Genomic DNA, 13431 nt, shown 5'->3' on the forward strand with positions numbered 1-13431 from the left:
TTGTCTTGTCTCCTTTGTTTTTTGTTTTTTAATATTCATTTTAAATCATCCATTTACAGCTGTTCACTAGTTGTCTAGCAAACCTTTTTTTTTTTTACCTGTAGCTAAAACCACAAGAATTGTCAAACATTCATCGCATTTCTTTCCACCAGCTGACTATTACGATTAGAAAGCGCTCTATGAGGTTTTTTTTAATTCATTCCAGAATTCCAAGGGTTGAAACAGATGAATTTTTTTTTCTTGCTAAATGAAACATGAAATTTGGTCATCGAGCTCTTTGAAGACTTCTAGGCTGAAGATGGATGTGGATTTTCAACGCGTTGATCTTTAAACATGCCTGTGATTTCACCAAGTTTAAACCTAAACATAATGTTTATCACCTTTCTTTTCCTTATGCCTCATTCCATACCTTTGGAGATGAAAAATGATCTGATATTGGCCAATTCCTTTATTTTGTAATCGTTACGTTAGATTTTTTTATGTTTTATGTTAATGTTTGTTGTGAAGTTAATGAATTCGTTGCAGTTTATTTTGAAAGATATCAGAATAATATCTTTTTTCAGATGGTTTTATTCATTGTACGTTGGCCCTGGGCTAATCTACGTAACATCTGATGATGTGGGCAGAGTTCCCACGATCGGACACAATGGTTCGCGTTAGACTCGTAACATTCTCTCTTTGTCTATGTTTTTAAGTAAGATTAATGACTTTTTTTCCAATCTTGGAGAATCTGCTCTACACCCTTCATGATTTTTTGCACTTCCTAAGTAAGTGATAAGAACATTGGATTTAGACCAAGAGGACACCGAGTGATCACTGAGGTCCGGAAAGCTTACGTAACTTTACATCCTTGTCAATGTTGGCCCAATCAACAATGACTAAAGACTCTAAGCGAATACTGTTTTCCACCAGAGTGGACCAGGGGAGGACAGGCAATGTTCAACCTAGGGGACAAGCCCAGCCAAGTTGTCCAGTAATATGTAGACAGCACGCTTAGGCCTCACTATCCTATGTCTCCAGTAGTGGCCCCACATCTTCAAGTCAGAGCAACCCAGGGGGCAACTGACCTCTTGCCCCATGCTGCCAGAAATTCCCCACTGAGTATCCTTTTTCGATGCATCAGTTGTTTTCTACTATTGTTACTATCCCATAGCGGGGCATCACCAGTTTTCAGTAGTATCTGAGCTCTGAGAATTGTATATACATTTTTCATATGATTTAGGGAACAGTAGAAGACAAGCAAAACAGCGCGGTGGGTGTCCATGGGGTATCATTTCAACTCCCTTACTCGCTGTTTCGATAGTTTCCCAACCAAATCAAATCTCTTATGTGTCAAGAAAGACCTTACCGGCTCTCAAAAAACTCACAAAAGGTCAAAGTTGCATTTTAACAATGCATTTTTTTTTTCATTGTGGCTAAAGATATTTCTTCTTATTTCTTTACATTGGGAAACACACAGCAAGAGTCATGAATTCAGTGGAGACCCAACTAATGGCACCTTGAAGAAAATAAACAAATGGGGGATGCACACAAAAACAGGGAGCCAGACACCACCAGTGGATTTTAGCTTCAATAGCATTTGAAATTCTAAATTGTAAAATATTATCTTTCAATAGTTAATGGTTGCAATTTCTGTACAAAAATTTAAATAAACAAAACCATGGAAATTACATGACTATCCACTTCCTGCTGGAGCACCCATAAGAAAATATTTTGCCTGTTAATACATTTGCAGAATTGTGATTTCTTTAAATTTTTTTAATGTAGTTATTTGAAGTTTTTGTCAATCCCACTGAGATAATTTTTTTTAAGGTAATATCTATTTTTTTGCCAAATCCTGCAAAATATCTCCAACAAGAAGTGCTAAGCTGGCGCATTATATCGCATAGGTAAATTTTCACGGGAAACGCTAAGGCGGGTGCCGCCGATGTACATCACCCAGGTGCCCAGTAACCGAGGTGCCCAGTGGAGGTCACATTATGCAGGGAAGACAGGGCTCTCTGCAAGGTAAGAAGGAGGGAGAGCTGTGAGAGTGGCAGTGATGATCAGAGTGTGTATGTAATTGTATAGTGTTACAGTGAATATAAGTGTGTAGGTATGTAGGTATGTGTGAGTGTATAGTGTTACAGTGAGTATGGGAGTATGGGCATGTAGGTATGTGTGAGTGTATAGTGTTACAGTGAATATGAGTGTGTAGGTATGTGTGAGTGTATAGTGTTACAGTGAGTATGGGTATGTAGGTATGTGTGAGTGTATAGTGTTACAGTGAGTATGAGTGTGTGGGTATGTGTGAGTGTATAGTGTTACAGTGAGTATGAGTGTGTAGGTATGTGTAAGTGTATAGTGTTACAGTGAGTATGGGTGTGTAGGCATGTGTGAGTGTATAGTGTTACAGTGAGTATGGGTGTGTAGGTATGCGTAAGTCTATAGTGTTAGAGTGAGTATGGGTGTGTAGGTATGTGTGAGTGTATAGTGTTACAGTGAGTATGGGTGTGTAGGTATGCGTAAGTCTATAGTGTTAGAGTGAGTATGGGTGTGTAGGTATGTGTGAGTGTATAGTGTTACAGTGAGTATGGGTGTGTAGGTATGTGTGAGTGTATAGTGTTACAGTGAGTATGGGTGTGTAGGTATGTGTGAGTGTATAGTGTTACAGTGAGTATCGGTGTGTAGGTATGTGTGAGTGTATAGTGTTACAGTGAGTATGGGTGTGTAGGTATGCGTAAGTCTATAGTGTTAGAGTGAGTATGGGTGTGTAGGTATGTGTAAGTGTATAGTGTTATTGTGAGTATGCATTTGGTAGTGTATTGTGTTAGCGTGTGTTGGTATATAGTGTTGGAGTGTGTGTGTGAGAGTATACGGAGTATGGAGCGTATTCTGTGAATTAAGAATTATTCGCTGTTGGAAGTTTTTTTCACAAGGTTTTAAACTAAAAACTAAACTTCCATGCAACCCAACCAACTTTTTTGTAGACAAAAAGGATTTCCTTTTGAATATTTATGCAATAACAGCAAGTATCCAGAGTAAAGATTTAGAACCTGGCGGACAGATAATATTTCCTAGTTTTTTTTTTAAAGATGTCATTCAATCCTGCTGTTTTGCGGAGGGTAAGATAACTTTATGAGTTGCTTTAGTCTAGAACAGGAGCTTCGTTCTTAAAATAGACTAAATTTAAACTTAACAAAGGAGCTGTGTACTTGACAGGGTACTTGAGTAATTGCATTCCACCGCTTAACGCTTGTAAAGGATGTTAAAAGATAGTAAAAAAAAAATCAAAGGGGGATAAGGGCTGTAATTTTCAATTGATACGAAAATGTACTTTAAAGATAGAGCTTTACAAAAATACAATAGCTAAAGGTGTAGGTAAGTTTGCCACAAATCCACTTCTCTCTGATGTCTAATATACCCCAATGCAAGGGTAAGGACTGTTATGTTGCCTACCCCCTATTACACCCCCACCCCCCCAATGCAGCCATCTTGCTCTTAAGCACCAAGTGCCTAAAGCCTCAAAGGACGGGGCGAGGGCAGGATGTCCAAATCTGAAGTTAGGGTGTTAGACACTTAAAAGTGGTAGATAAGTGAAGTAGGCTTCCAGCATAAGTGGTATTGGCTGACGCTATGAGTGGGCCATGAGGGTCAATGATAGGGCCTGTGACAGATCAGGGAGGCCACGCTTGCCCAGACCCCATGCCGGGGTGCTGGTTGTGCCCCAACGATAGTGGCCTGGGGTATATATTATGTGTTACCTGGTCTCCTTTTTCTCCTTTTGCAGCCTGAACTTGTCCCTGTAACAAGAACACGAGTATTAATAAGATGAATCACCACAACATTTATTGTAACATCAGCAACAAAACAGTTCTGTTAATTTATTTATGTATTTTACACCATTCACTTCAATTACAAGCTTTCCACACCTGTTCCCAGTCTATCCCCTCCAATGAAACCACCCATTGTTTTATCTTCTTCTCCCTTATTCTTCACCCTTCTCCCTTATTTGCACTCTTAGAATTCCTATTTCCGTGTGTGCCTGTACTGTACCTCCCAACAGTCCTGATTTTCAGGACTTGCATTCACTCACATACCTTCATACAGACACTTTATCCATTCTCTCCTTTCCCGTGCACCCTAAGCTCAGCCCTGACACTCTAACATCATATGGTGTCACACACATGGACATTAACGCCCACAGATACACATGCTGACACCAAATACACACCATTCACTAACACAAACACATGCTAACACCAAATACTAATACACATACTCATGCTAACACCATACACTAACGTACACACATGCTAACACCATACACTCAAAACTATACAGTAACACACTCATTAACGTCATCCAGTAACACACACTCACTCTTAACAACATACACACTCTCACCAACACTATACACTTACACTCACTCTAAAACAATACTCTTACACATATACACACTCACTTTCTCCTAGCATCACTGCAGTTTTTTTTACACCTCTCTGTGTAAATGCAGCAAAGGGTTAAAAAGCAAGATTGCATCTTTACAACAGGCAAGGGGATAAACACAACTAGAAAAACACAAAGAAATCATCTTACGGGTTCACCCTTCTCTCCCTTTGGGCCCAGTAATCCAGCAGTCCCCGCTTCTCCCTTTGGAACAGAAAACATGATTTTTATAATACAATCCAAAAAACACAAAAAAGTAAGAAAATGCACTGTGTGAATGTTGTTCACAAATCGGGATGTTTTCCCAAATTCTAATCGTTGACCAGCTCTGCGGAATATGATGGCGCTATACTAAACAATAACTAAAAGAGGGGGGGTCTGATTCATGAAAGTATGAGAATATGATGGGGGGGGCTTTTTTCACTTTTCAATTTAATTTAAAATTAACTATATCTGTTTTGTGTAATTTTCAAACAAACGGGTAAATTATTTTATGTAGACAATTTACGTGAATAAATGCCCACGCAAGATGAACAATGATACCAACCTTTGGACCTTGAGGACCAGGAAGTCCCTGCTCTCCCTAAATAAATAAATAAATAAATAATTAGAGAACGCGCACTTCTCCCGGAAAGAAAATTGTGAAAGTCTTTGAAGGGATGTTAACAACCTTCTTATAGACACAAAGAGTTTTTGGGGTCATACTAAATAAAATATGAATGAAAAAAGGAATGAATGATTTCATGAAAATATGAATGAAAAAAACTACGTTTTTCCATAAGGAATTACTCACTTTGTGTTCTAGTCTATATGAAGAGAATATATATGGTCTATATGGAGTCTATATGGACAGGGCTGTTGGGGGCTTCAAACCCTGTCCCAGAAAAAAAACCAATGGGAGTTCCCCTCTAATTGGTGGTTTATGAAATCTATAACTTATAATAAGTTAAATAACGGGGGGAAAATTAAGAACAAACAACATATACCTTTTCTCCGAAAGGGCAATTTGCACAGCTGATGGTATTTTCTGTGCCCCTCTGTTCTACCCCGGTAGGTGTTGTCAGTAGTGGGGGTGGCTCGGTAACAACTGTTACAACACACTAAAATAAACAAAAAATGAGAAAAAGTCATTCAACGGCATAATTACAACGAAAGCCTATAATAAACATTTAAGACGAGACCAACGCCTGATAAAGGTTTGATTCTTTACAGCAGGAGAAACGGGCGACTAGACGGGGTGGATGGGTCTGATCTGCTTTGTTTTGAATGAGTAATGTAATTTTTGTATATTATTGTTATTTAATACCATTTCTAATAATCTGTGATTCGCTGATTCATGCCCCGTCCTCTTGTGGCACTGATGAAGTTCACCATGATCGATCACTCTTTATTTCAGATACTGCCCTAAAGAACGCCTTGGATTGCCAAAAACAAACTCAACCCTCCCTTGTAGAAGTTCAAACCTCCCGCGTTTAATATGTTCCCAGCATGTGGATTCCTGATATTCGCTGCTCTCACTGTAAGTAATTTGTTCCGCTAAATTTTATAATTGAAATTCCTTTTCTATACTTTTCTTTTTCTTTTATTCTTATTTTTATCCTTTCCAAGTGTCAAATATCTTCCATTTGAATTAATGGCAAAAAAATGGATGCCAAAAACACACTCAACCCTCCCTTGTGGATGTGGATGTGGATTCCTGATATTCACTGCTCTCAATGTAAATCATTTATTCCGCTGAAACGTATCATTCAAATTCCTTTTCTATTTTATTTTTTATTCTTGTTTTTTTCAAAATGTCAAGTATCTTCCATATGAATCAATGGCAAAAAAAAATGGATGCCAAAAAACATTCTAAGTAAATGAATGCACTGAACAGAGTACAAACTTAAACCTAAGTACTAGAACCCTAAATTAGCTTCATGGTTTCAGAAGAATAATTTTTCCGGCCATCTTCCAGAACATTTCTCACCGGCCCGTTGGGGATATCGCAGCAGGTCTCCAGCTCTGCGTGGCGTGAATCACAGTATATAACAATCCGCTGGAGATCAAACTGGAGCGGGAAATAAGATAATTAAATTGTGCTCTGTGTCAGAGGGTATGCAAATATCACTCTATAAAATCAGTATATTGACCTATAAAACACTTCTTCAGACTGTGCAAGATTAAAATAAATATATAAAACCTTTTCATACATTTTCTAATATTATTATTAGAATAAATATTCTGTAAATTCCACAAAAAAAAACTTAATATGCCGCAATAGTTTGGCGATATAATTATCTGTTCTGGATAAGATTCTTTTTTTTTTTTTTGTAAGGGTCACGCTAAATCAAAAAAGGCCATAGTCTAAAATTAGAGGGTCAGGGGTTTAGATTTAATATACAGAACAGGCTCCCAGCAGAAGCGGTAGAGGGTAATCCAGTGAGGCTATTAAACATGCATGGGATACACATACGGCTCCTGAATTAACTGATTAAGGTTTGACTCTTTACAGCAGGAGAAACGGGCAGTCTAGACGGGGGCCGAATGGGGCCGATCTGCCGCCAGCTTCTATCTTCAACGGTAATAAAATAGTATCTGCACATGATGGCTAAAGCTAAAGCCGTAATCAGGCACCTACCTCGACGGGGACACTGTCATAGAGGCGTTTGCCGATCACAGTCTTTCCTTGGATGTCGATGTTCTCCCTTTCTTCGATGGGCAAAGTCATTACCAGCTGGCAATCGATATACAAGGATACGGTCTTGGACTGGACGCTGAGGGCGATCTTGTGCCAGTTCCGGTCAAAGATGTTGCTGACTTGCGCGCTACGAAAGACCGTTTTCACGGCATCCTGGGCGACCCCCACAGAACTGTATTCCAGGGCTTTATTCTCTCCGTCTAATCGTAAAGATACCTTTTATGTCGAAAAAATAAATAAAAATAAAGCAAAATATGGCAACAGTATCAGTGAAATAGCACAGACTGGGGATAGAGGTACAATGAGGGATGGGAACGGTGAGGAAAAACCAATTAAGTTGGGTTCAGAGTTGACCAGAGATTCTTCTTGTTGGTGTTTTGTGAAAAGTATTCAGGATCTCCTCAGATGAAAACAGGTGGATCCACCAATCTCTGTTAGGGCCGTGCGGAGTTACGACCACCTGTGCTAACATGATCACAAACACTGCTGGGAGACCAAGAAGAACACTGAGGAACGCTGGTTTAAGTAGACCGACGCTTAGTAACGGTAAATATTATTCAAGGGATTTCGATAGCTAAGATATAGTCAACTACAAGAAAAATAAACCCCCAAAAAAGTCCGTTTGTCAAGATGAGGCCGGCTGAGCTGTGGGAATGTATATTACCTGCGGGATGCCGTACTTGTCGATAATTTGCCAGATATACCAATCTTCTCTCCTCGATGCCTTCCGGAATCGGAATGTGGTCACAAACGCGTATTCGTCAGGCAATCCCTGTGGGAATATGTCCCTATAAAATAACAAGTCGGGGGGAAAAATGGCTTTTACTCCAAAAAACGTCGAGTTGTAGTGAGATAAATCATTTTCCCTGTACAAAACGCATAGCTCCTAACTGTCTTGCTTTTGTTGGGACAATCCATCGATTAAAATGTACGGACCTTGCTAACCTAATACAATCTCATATTAGCACGCACTTTCTAATATAATGCTATCCTTCCTACACATTATACCATAACCCGCTATAGATACATTGTACATTCCAGTACTGCTATATATGTTATAAATGACCAGGCGTAAAAGAAACACTTTGGATATTCTCTGATGGAATTCATTGATGGCTCCGACATGTAGGAAGTCTCAAGCACCTATGTCATCGAATCATCCAAGTGTCCGTCTCTCTCTTCTCAGCCGTGCATATATTAACATTTGACATTTCATATCCCCGTCTTCCATTCATCAAACAACAAATGAAGCACGACAAGTATTTCGTAAAGAGGGAATCGAGTGGGTGTGATGGAATCTCATTTGGCTGTTCCGTCCATGTAAATATTTCAATTATAACTAGTCGGCGGCTAATTTTAGTAGGAGATCGTAAGCCTCAGATGCTCTATTTGGGCATAACAGGCCCTTTAAGTACCATACACGTAATTTCAGTGTCCAATATGAATTACATTCTAGCATCTAGGATAGGGTCCGTTACTCAAGAGGTGACTTTAGATTTAAATACCCTTCCTAGTGAAGAAGGCAATATGAATTTGGATGGTAGACTAATCTTAAAGAGGGGAAGGCAGAATTTGGTCCGTCTAGTCTGCCCATTTTTTTTTGGAATTTTTATGTCCCAAGTGCATTATTTTACATTTATCAACATTAAACTGCAGCTGCCACACTCTACATCAATCTTCTTATTTACTTAAATCACTCACCATTTGACTTGTTCCAGTTGGAAGGTCTACCCTGTTGCAGAACTTTGTATCATATGCAAAAATACATCCCTCACCATTAAGACTTTTTGTAATATTACTAGTAACAAGACCTTCCTCTGAATATACCCAGTGGCGTCTCCAGCTTTCATATTTAGGGGGGGCACATGGGGGGCCAGGAAACAAAGTATGGGGGCCAATTATAAAACGGTACATATACACTATATATATATATATATATATATATATATATATATATATATACACATATACACACACACGTTAGGCAGTTATTTCTCATTCTTTAATATTAGCCCCTGCTGATGACAATATATAGAAATATTACACCCTGCTTCTGATATATATTAATATTAACCCCTGCTGCGGATATATATTGATATTAGCCCCTGCTGCGGATATATACTTATATTATACCCTGCTGCCGATATACATAAAAATTATACCCTGCTGCCGATATATATTAATATTTGACCCTGCTACCAGTATATATTAATATTAGCCCCTACTGCCAATATATATTATTAGTCCCTGCAGCCAATATATATATAAACTTAGCCCCTGCAGCCAATATATATTAATATTAGCCCCTGCTGCCGATATATATATAAATACTAGACCCTGCTGCCAATTAATATTAATATTAGCCCCTGCTGCCAATATATGTTAATATCTCCCTCTCCCTCCCAAACTATCCTAACTACCCCCTCTCCCTCCCAATCTATCCTAACTACCCCCTCTCCCTCCCAATCTATCCTAACTACCCCCTCTCCCTCCCAATCTATCCTAACTACCCCCTCTCCCTCCCAATCTATCCTAACTACCCCCTCTCCCTCCCAATCTATCCTAACTACCCCCTCTCCCTCCCAATCTATCCTATCTACCCCCTCTCTCCCTCCCAATGTATCCCTATCTACCTCTTTTCACTTCCTATCTACCTCTTTTCACTCTCTAACCCCCTCCTAACTTTCTACCCTCCTCCCCCCCCTTTGAAGTTCACTTACCTTGGGCTTGTAGAAGTCCAGCGGCGGGATCGCGAGGTCTCTGTCTTCCTGGTTCTGCCGCAGTGTGCGCGGCTTCATTGCTGAGCGCCGGATATGACATCATATACCGGCGCTCGGCTTGAAATGCCGGCACTGCGACCAAGGCAGAGGCCTCGCGGTCGCGGAAAAGAGTGAGAGGCGCCGAACGGTCGCTGAGAACTTATTCCTCAGCGACCGCTCGGCGCCTCTCTCTCTCTCCTCCGGATCTATTAAAAAAAAAAAAAAAAGACGGCGTTTCAATTGGGGGGGCACACCGGGGGGCACAGCATGATTTAGGGGGGGCCATGGCCCCCTCTGGCCCCCCCCTGCCGACGCCACTGAATATACCCCATTAACTACAACCTTCTGCCTCCTGTCACTCAATCCATTCCACTATTTACCATCCAAAGACAGCAATTTATTTATAAGTCTTCTATGGGGAACAGATCCAAACACCTTACTGGCATCTAGATAGGCGACACCTACTGCCCCTCCCAGGGCAATTATGTTAGTTACCCAGCCAAAAAAATACATTAGTTTGTCAGGATCTTCCTGTAGTAAACCTGTGTTGTTTCTGATCATGCCCTGCACATGATGTCAGCAGACCACCCACCTTTGTCACAATGTCACCCTCATAAGTATAATTTGCACTTATTTTATTTATATCCTGAAATGTCTTAGATTAAACTTTAGAACATCCATAAATTTACGGACAGATTACTCGATACACCATGGAGCCTTACTCAGTCTGCTGGACAATGGGGAAGGTTCCCAGGCGTACGTAGGAGCTTTGGACTTCATTCTCTTTCATTCCAAATATTTCTTTCACATTGAATAAATCCATGAGATCGAAACCTGCCGAAGCAAATGACAAGAGTAAGTGCCACACCAGGGAATATTCCAGGAGCCCCCTCTTCCACGAACCAGATGACCTCAGCGAATGGAAAAGATGTCATTGATTGGTGGGGCTGACACGTGGGACCGGCAATGTCCATGGATGGGACAGTTGATGTAATGGGCGGGACAAGCTGCAACTTCTTTCAATGGGGGTGGGGAGAGTGAATGTCATGGGCGGGGAATGGGGTGTGTCTAAATATGGATCCCCAGGACACTTCAGGACATGACAGCAGACCTTCTTGGCTTAGTAAAAAACAATATTAATGATAGCTAAATTGTGCCCAAGAAGAAGGGCTTGAGCCAACTCTAAGGTTCGGCAGCGACGTATTTTGGCATAGCCCAAATAGGGCAAGGGTGGCAGCAGTCATTTTGCCCCAACAGATCGCCTTTTTGGGAGATCAGTTGCCCCACTGCTCAACTGGTGCATTTACAAGGGAGGTCTCTGATATCCCCAACTGGCCTTTTTTGGAGGACTGTGACAAGCGGTTGAAAAAAGACTCAAGTCCATCAAGGTCAACCTTTTTTTTTTTTTTTGCTAATATTAAACAAAAACTGAGTTTCCTCTGGATTCAGATACATTGGCAAAAAAAAAGTAAATTAAAGGCTTTGCATGCATATTCAATTTTTTTTTTTAGAAAAAAATATTTTGCCATAAGCAGAAAACACCAAAAATGCATACTTTATACATACTTTAAGCGTAATTAATCTGTTATGGATCATGATAAAAAAAAATATTTCTAAAAGCAATTTTCCAGAAAACAATGATTTTCCTGTTTGAATCCACAATATCAGCGCAAAAAATACAAAGCATTAATATATACTCTTAATAAGATTCTATGGGAAAAGAATTAGACACTTTGACCTTTATAACTTACGAAAAATGTCATATTGCAGAATAAAAATGATATCATTCATTGCCCAGAGCTCCGTATCATTAGGGAAATAATAATGTATAGCTTAGAATCTACCATAAATCACAAAAATGTGATGTTTGGAACAAAGATTTTATTCTTATACATTTTTGTACAAAGGGATTATTGAGATATTGCGTTATAAGAATCAGCATTAAATGTCTAGATAATTAATATATATATTTAAAATCAAAACAAATTATGTGTTTTGCTAAATATATTAATTTTTATATTAATGTTGGACCTGTTCAAAAACAGAGCCTATCCAGTGGTGGCTTAATAAAAAACATTAATATACAGCATCTCATTAGAATATTTTTTAAGTTGTTTTTGTTCTAATTGCGATGGTGGTTAAATCTATAGCTTTTACAAGATCTACATTGTTTAGGGTCATCATAAGAGATAAGGTATAGAATCTTGACCAGGTTTGGTTAAACACGCATGGGATAGGCATACGGCTCCTGAATCTAAGACGAGACCAACGACTGATTAAGGTTTGAGTCTTTACAGCAGGAGAAACGGGCGACGAGACGGGACGAATTAGTCTGATACTAGATTCTTCTGCTTCTGTGGTTGAAGTTAGAAGCTTTCTATGAACTGGACAGAGTTGGAATTGGATTTTAGGATTTGTAGGGCTTTAAAGTTTCTAACTTGAAGAGTTATCATTTTTAGGACTGGAAACTATCCATTAAAAGGATTCATGGAGCTGTTGGTTGGCAATCTCAGACTTTAGCTGCCAGTTTATTACAGGCTAGTTGGAGGACAGCAGTTGGACAACCCTTGAACTGAGGTCCGGACTGGTAACCGGGCAAATGCTCCAGCAGCAGATCGGGCTTGAAGTACACTTTATGGACAGAAGTATTGGGACATCTGACCATTATACCAACAGGGACTTTGATGACATCACATTAATATGAAGGTTTTCCACAAGACTTTGGGGAGTTTCTGTGGGAATTCTTGCCCATTCATCCAGTAGAGCGTTTGGGAGGTCAGGCACTGATGTTGGTCACCTTCTTTTTAAAAACTATATTTTAATGAGTTTTCCTTGGTGATAATGGATAATACCCCATTATTTTATTTTTAATGTGAGCTACTGCTGTGAAAACCTAATTGACTTTGTGACCAGGTCCATTTGCCCTCGTGCCTTTTTAAATACGCACTTGTGAGTCATCAAACATAACAAAAAAGAAACATCTAGGGATGAGTAACTACATGGACCTAGACAATTGACATATTGGTTTGAAGCAGTTTATGATTCGAAATAAATAATACATTTAAAGATTAAAACTATTCCAGAAAAACACTAGGGATAGGGTAATATTTGTAGGAAGTCCAATACAGTTATTCTTATTGGGATTTACTAGTACTATAAAATGATCCATTGAGAACGCTTTTTATAGGCCATACCTTGAACAAATAATGAGTATTTTGGTTGAATTGGCTAAATTTCTACTACATAGTTTCAGTACTGGTAACATTTATACTGTGTTGTGGCACTTTAATCCATCAAGAGGAGTGTACCAAGCATACACCAAAGCTGAGCCGATTATGATAGACATTACAGTCATTTAATGCATAAAGTTAACTGCTGTGTGCCTCTGAAGTTAGATCTATTTGCTCAGTTTTACTCATTCCTCATAAGCATACTTTCAAACTGTCCGGGTTTGGGCCAGAGTCTTTGGAATAAGCCCTGCTTTTCTGGGTCTCAGGGACAGTTCCTTCTTCCTCTGGGCAGGGGAGTGACATGTGGCCATGCCTACTCCCCACCCATGCGGAG

General features: G+C 39.6%; 1 protein-coding gene across 1 annotated transcript in view; it reads right to left on the reverse strand.

The window, feature by feature from the left end:
* Positions 1-13431, reverse strand: part of LOC149305704 (uncharacterized) — a 93703-nt gene that overhangs the window by 61236 nt on the left and 19036 nt on the right. Inside the window, exons 4-10 of the mRNA XM_089477300.1 lie at positions 10590-10701; positions 7773-7896; positions 7049-7324; positions 6398-6478; positions 5415-5528; positions 4964-5011; positions 4587-4632 (exon numbers count right to left, since the gene is read on the reverse strand). Coding sequence (XP_089333426.1) covers positions 4587-4632; positions 4964-5011; positions 5415-5528; positions 6398-6478; positions 7049-7324; positions 7773-7896; positions 10590-10701 — 801 coding nt within the window. The remainder of the gene's footprint in view (positions 1-4586; positions 4633-4963; positions 5012-5414; positions 5529-6397; positions 6479-7048; positions 7325-7772; positions 7897-10589; positions 10702-13431) is intronic.

The sequence above is a fragment of the Sceloporus occidentalis genome, unplaced genomic scaffold, assembly GCF_023333645.1.
Source record: "Sceloporus occidentalis isolate IW3139 unplaced genomic scaffold, rSceOcc1.0.p SCAF_11, whole genome shotgun sequence".
Taxonomy (NCBI): Eukaryota; Metazoa; Chordata; class Lepidosauria; order Squamata; family Phrynosomatidae; genus Sceloporus; species Sceloporus occidentalis.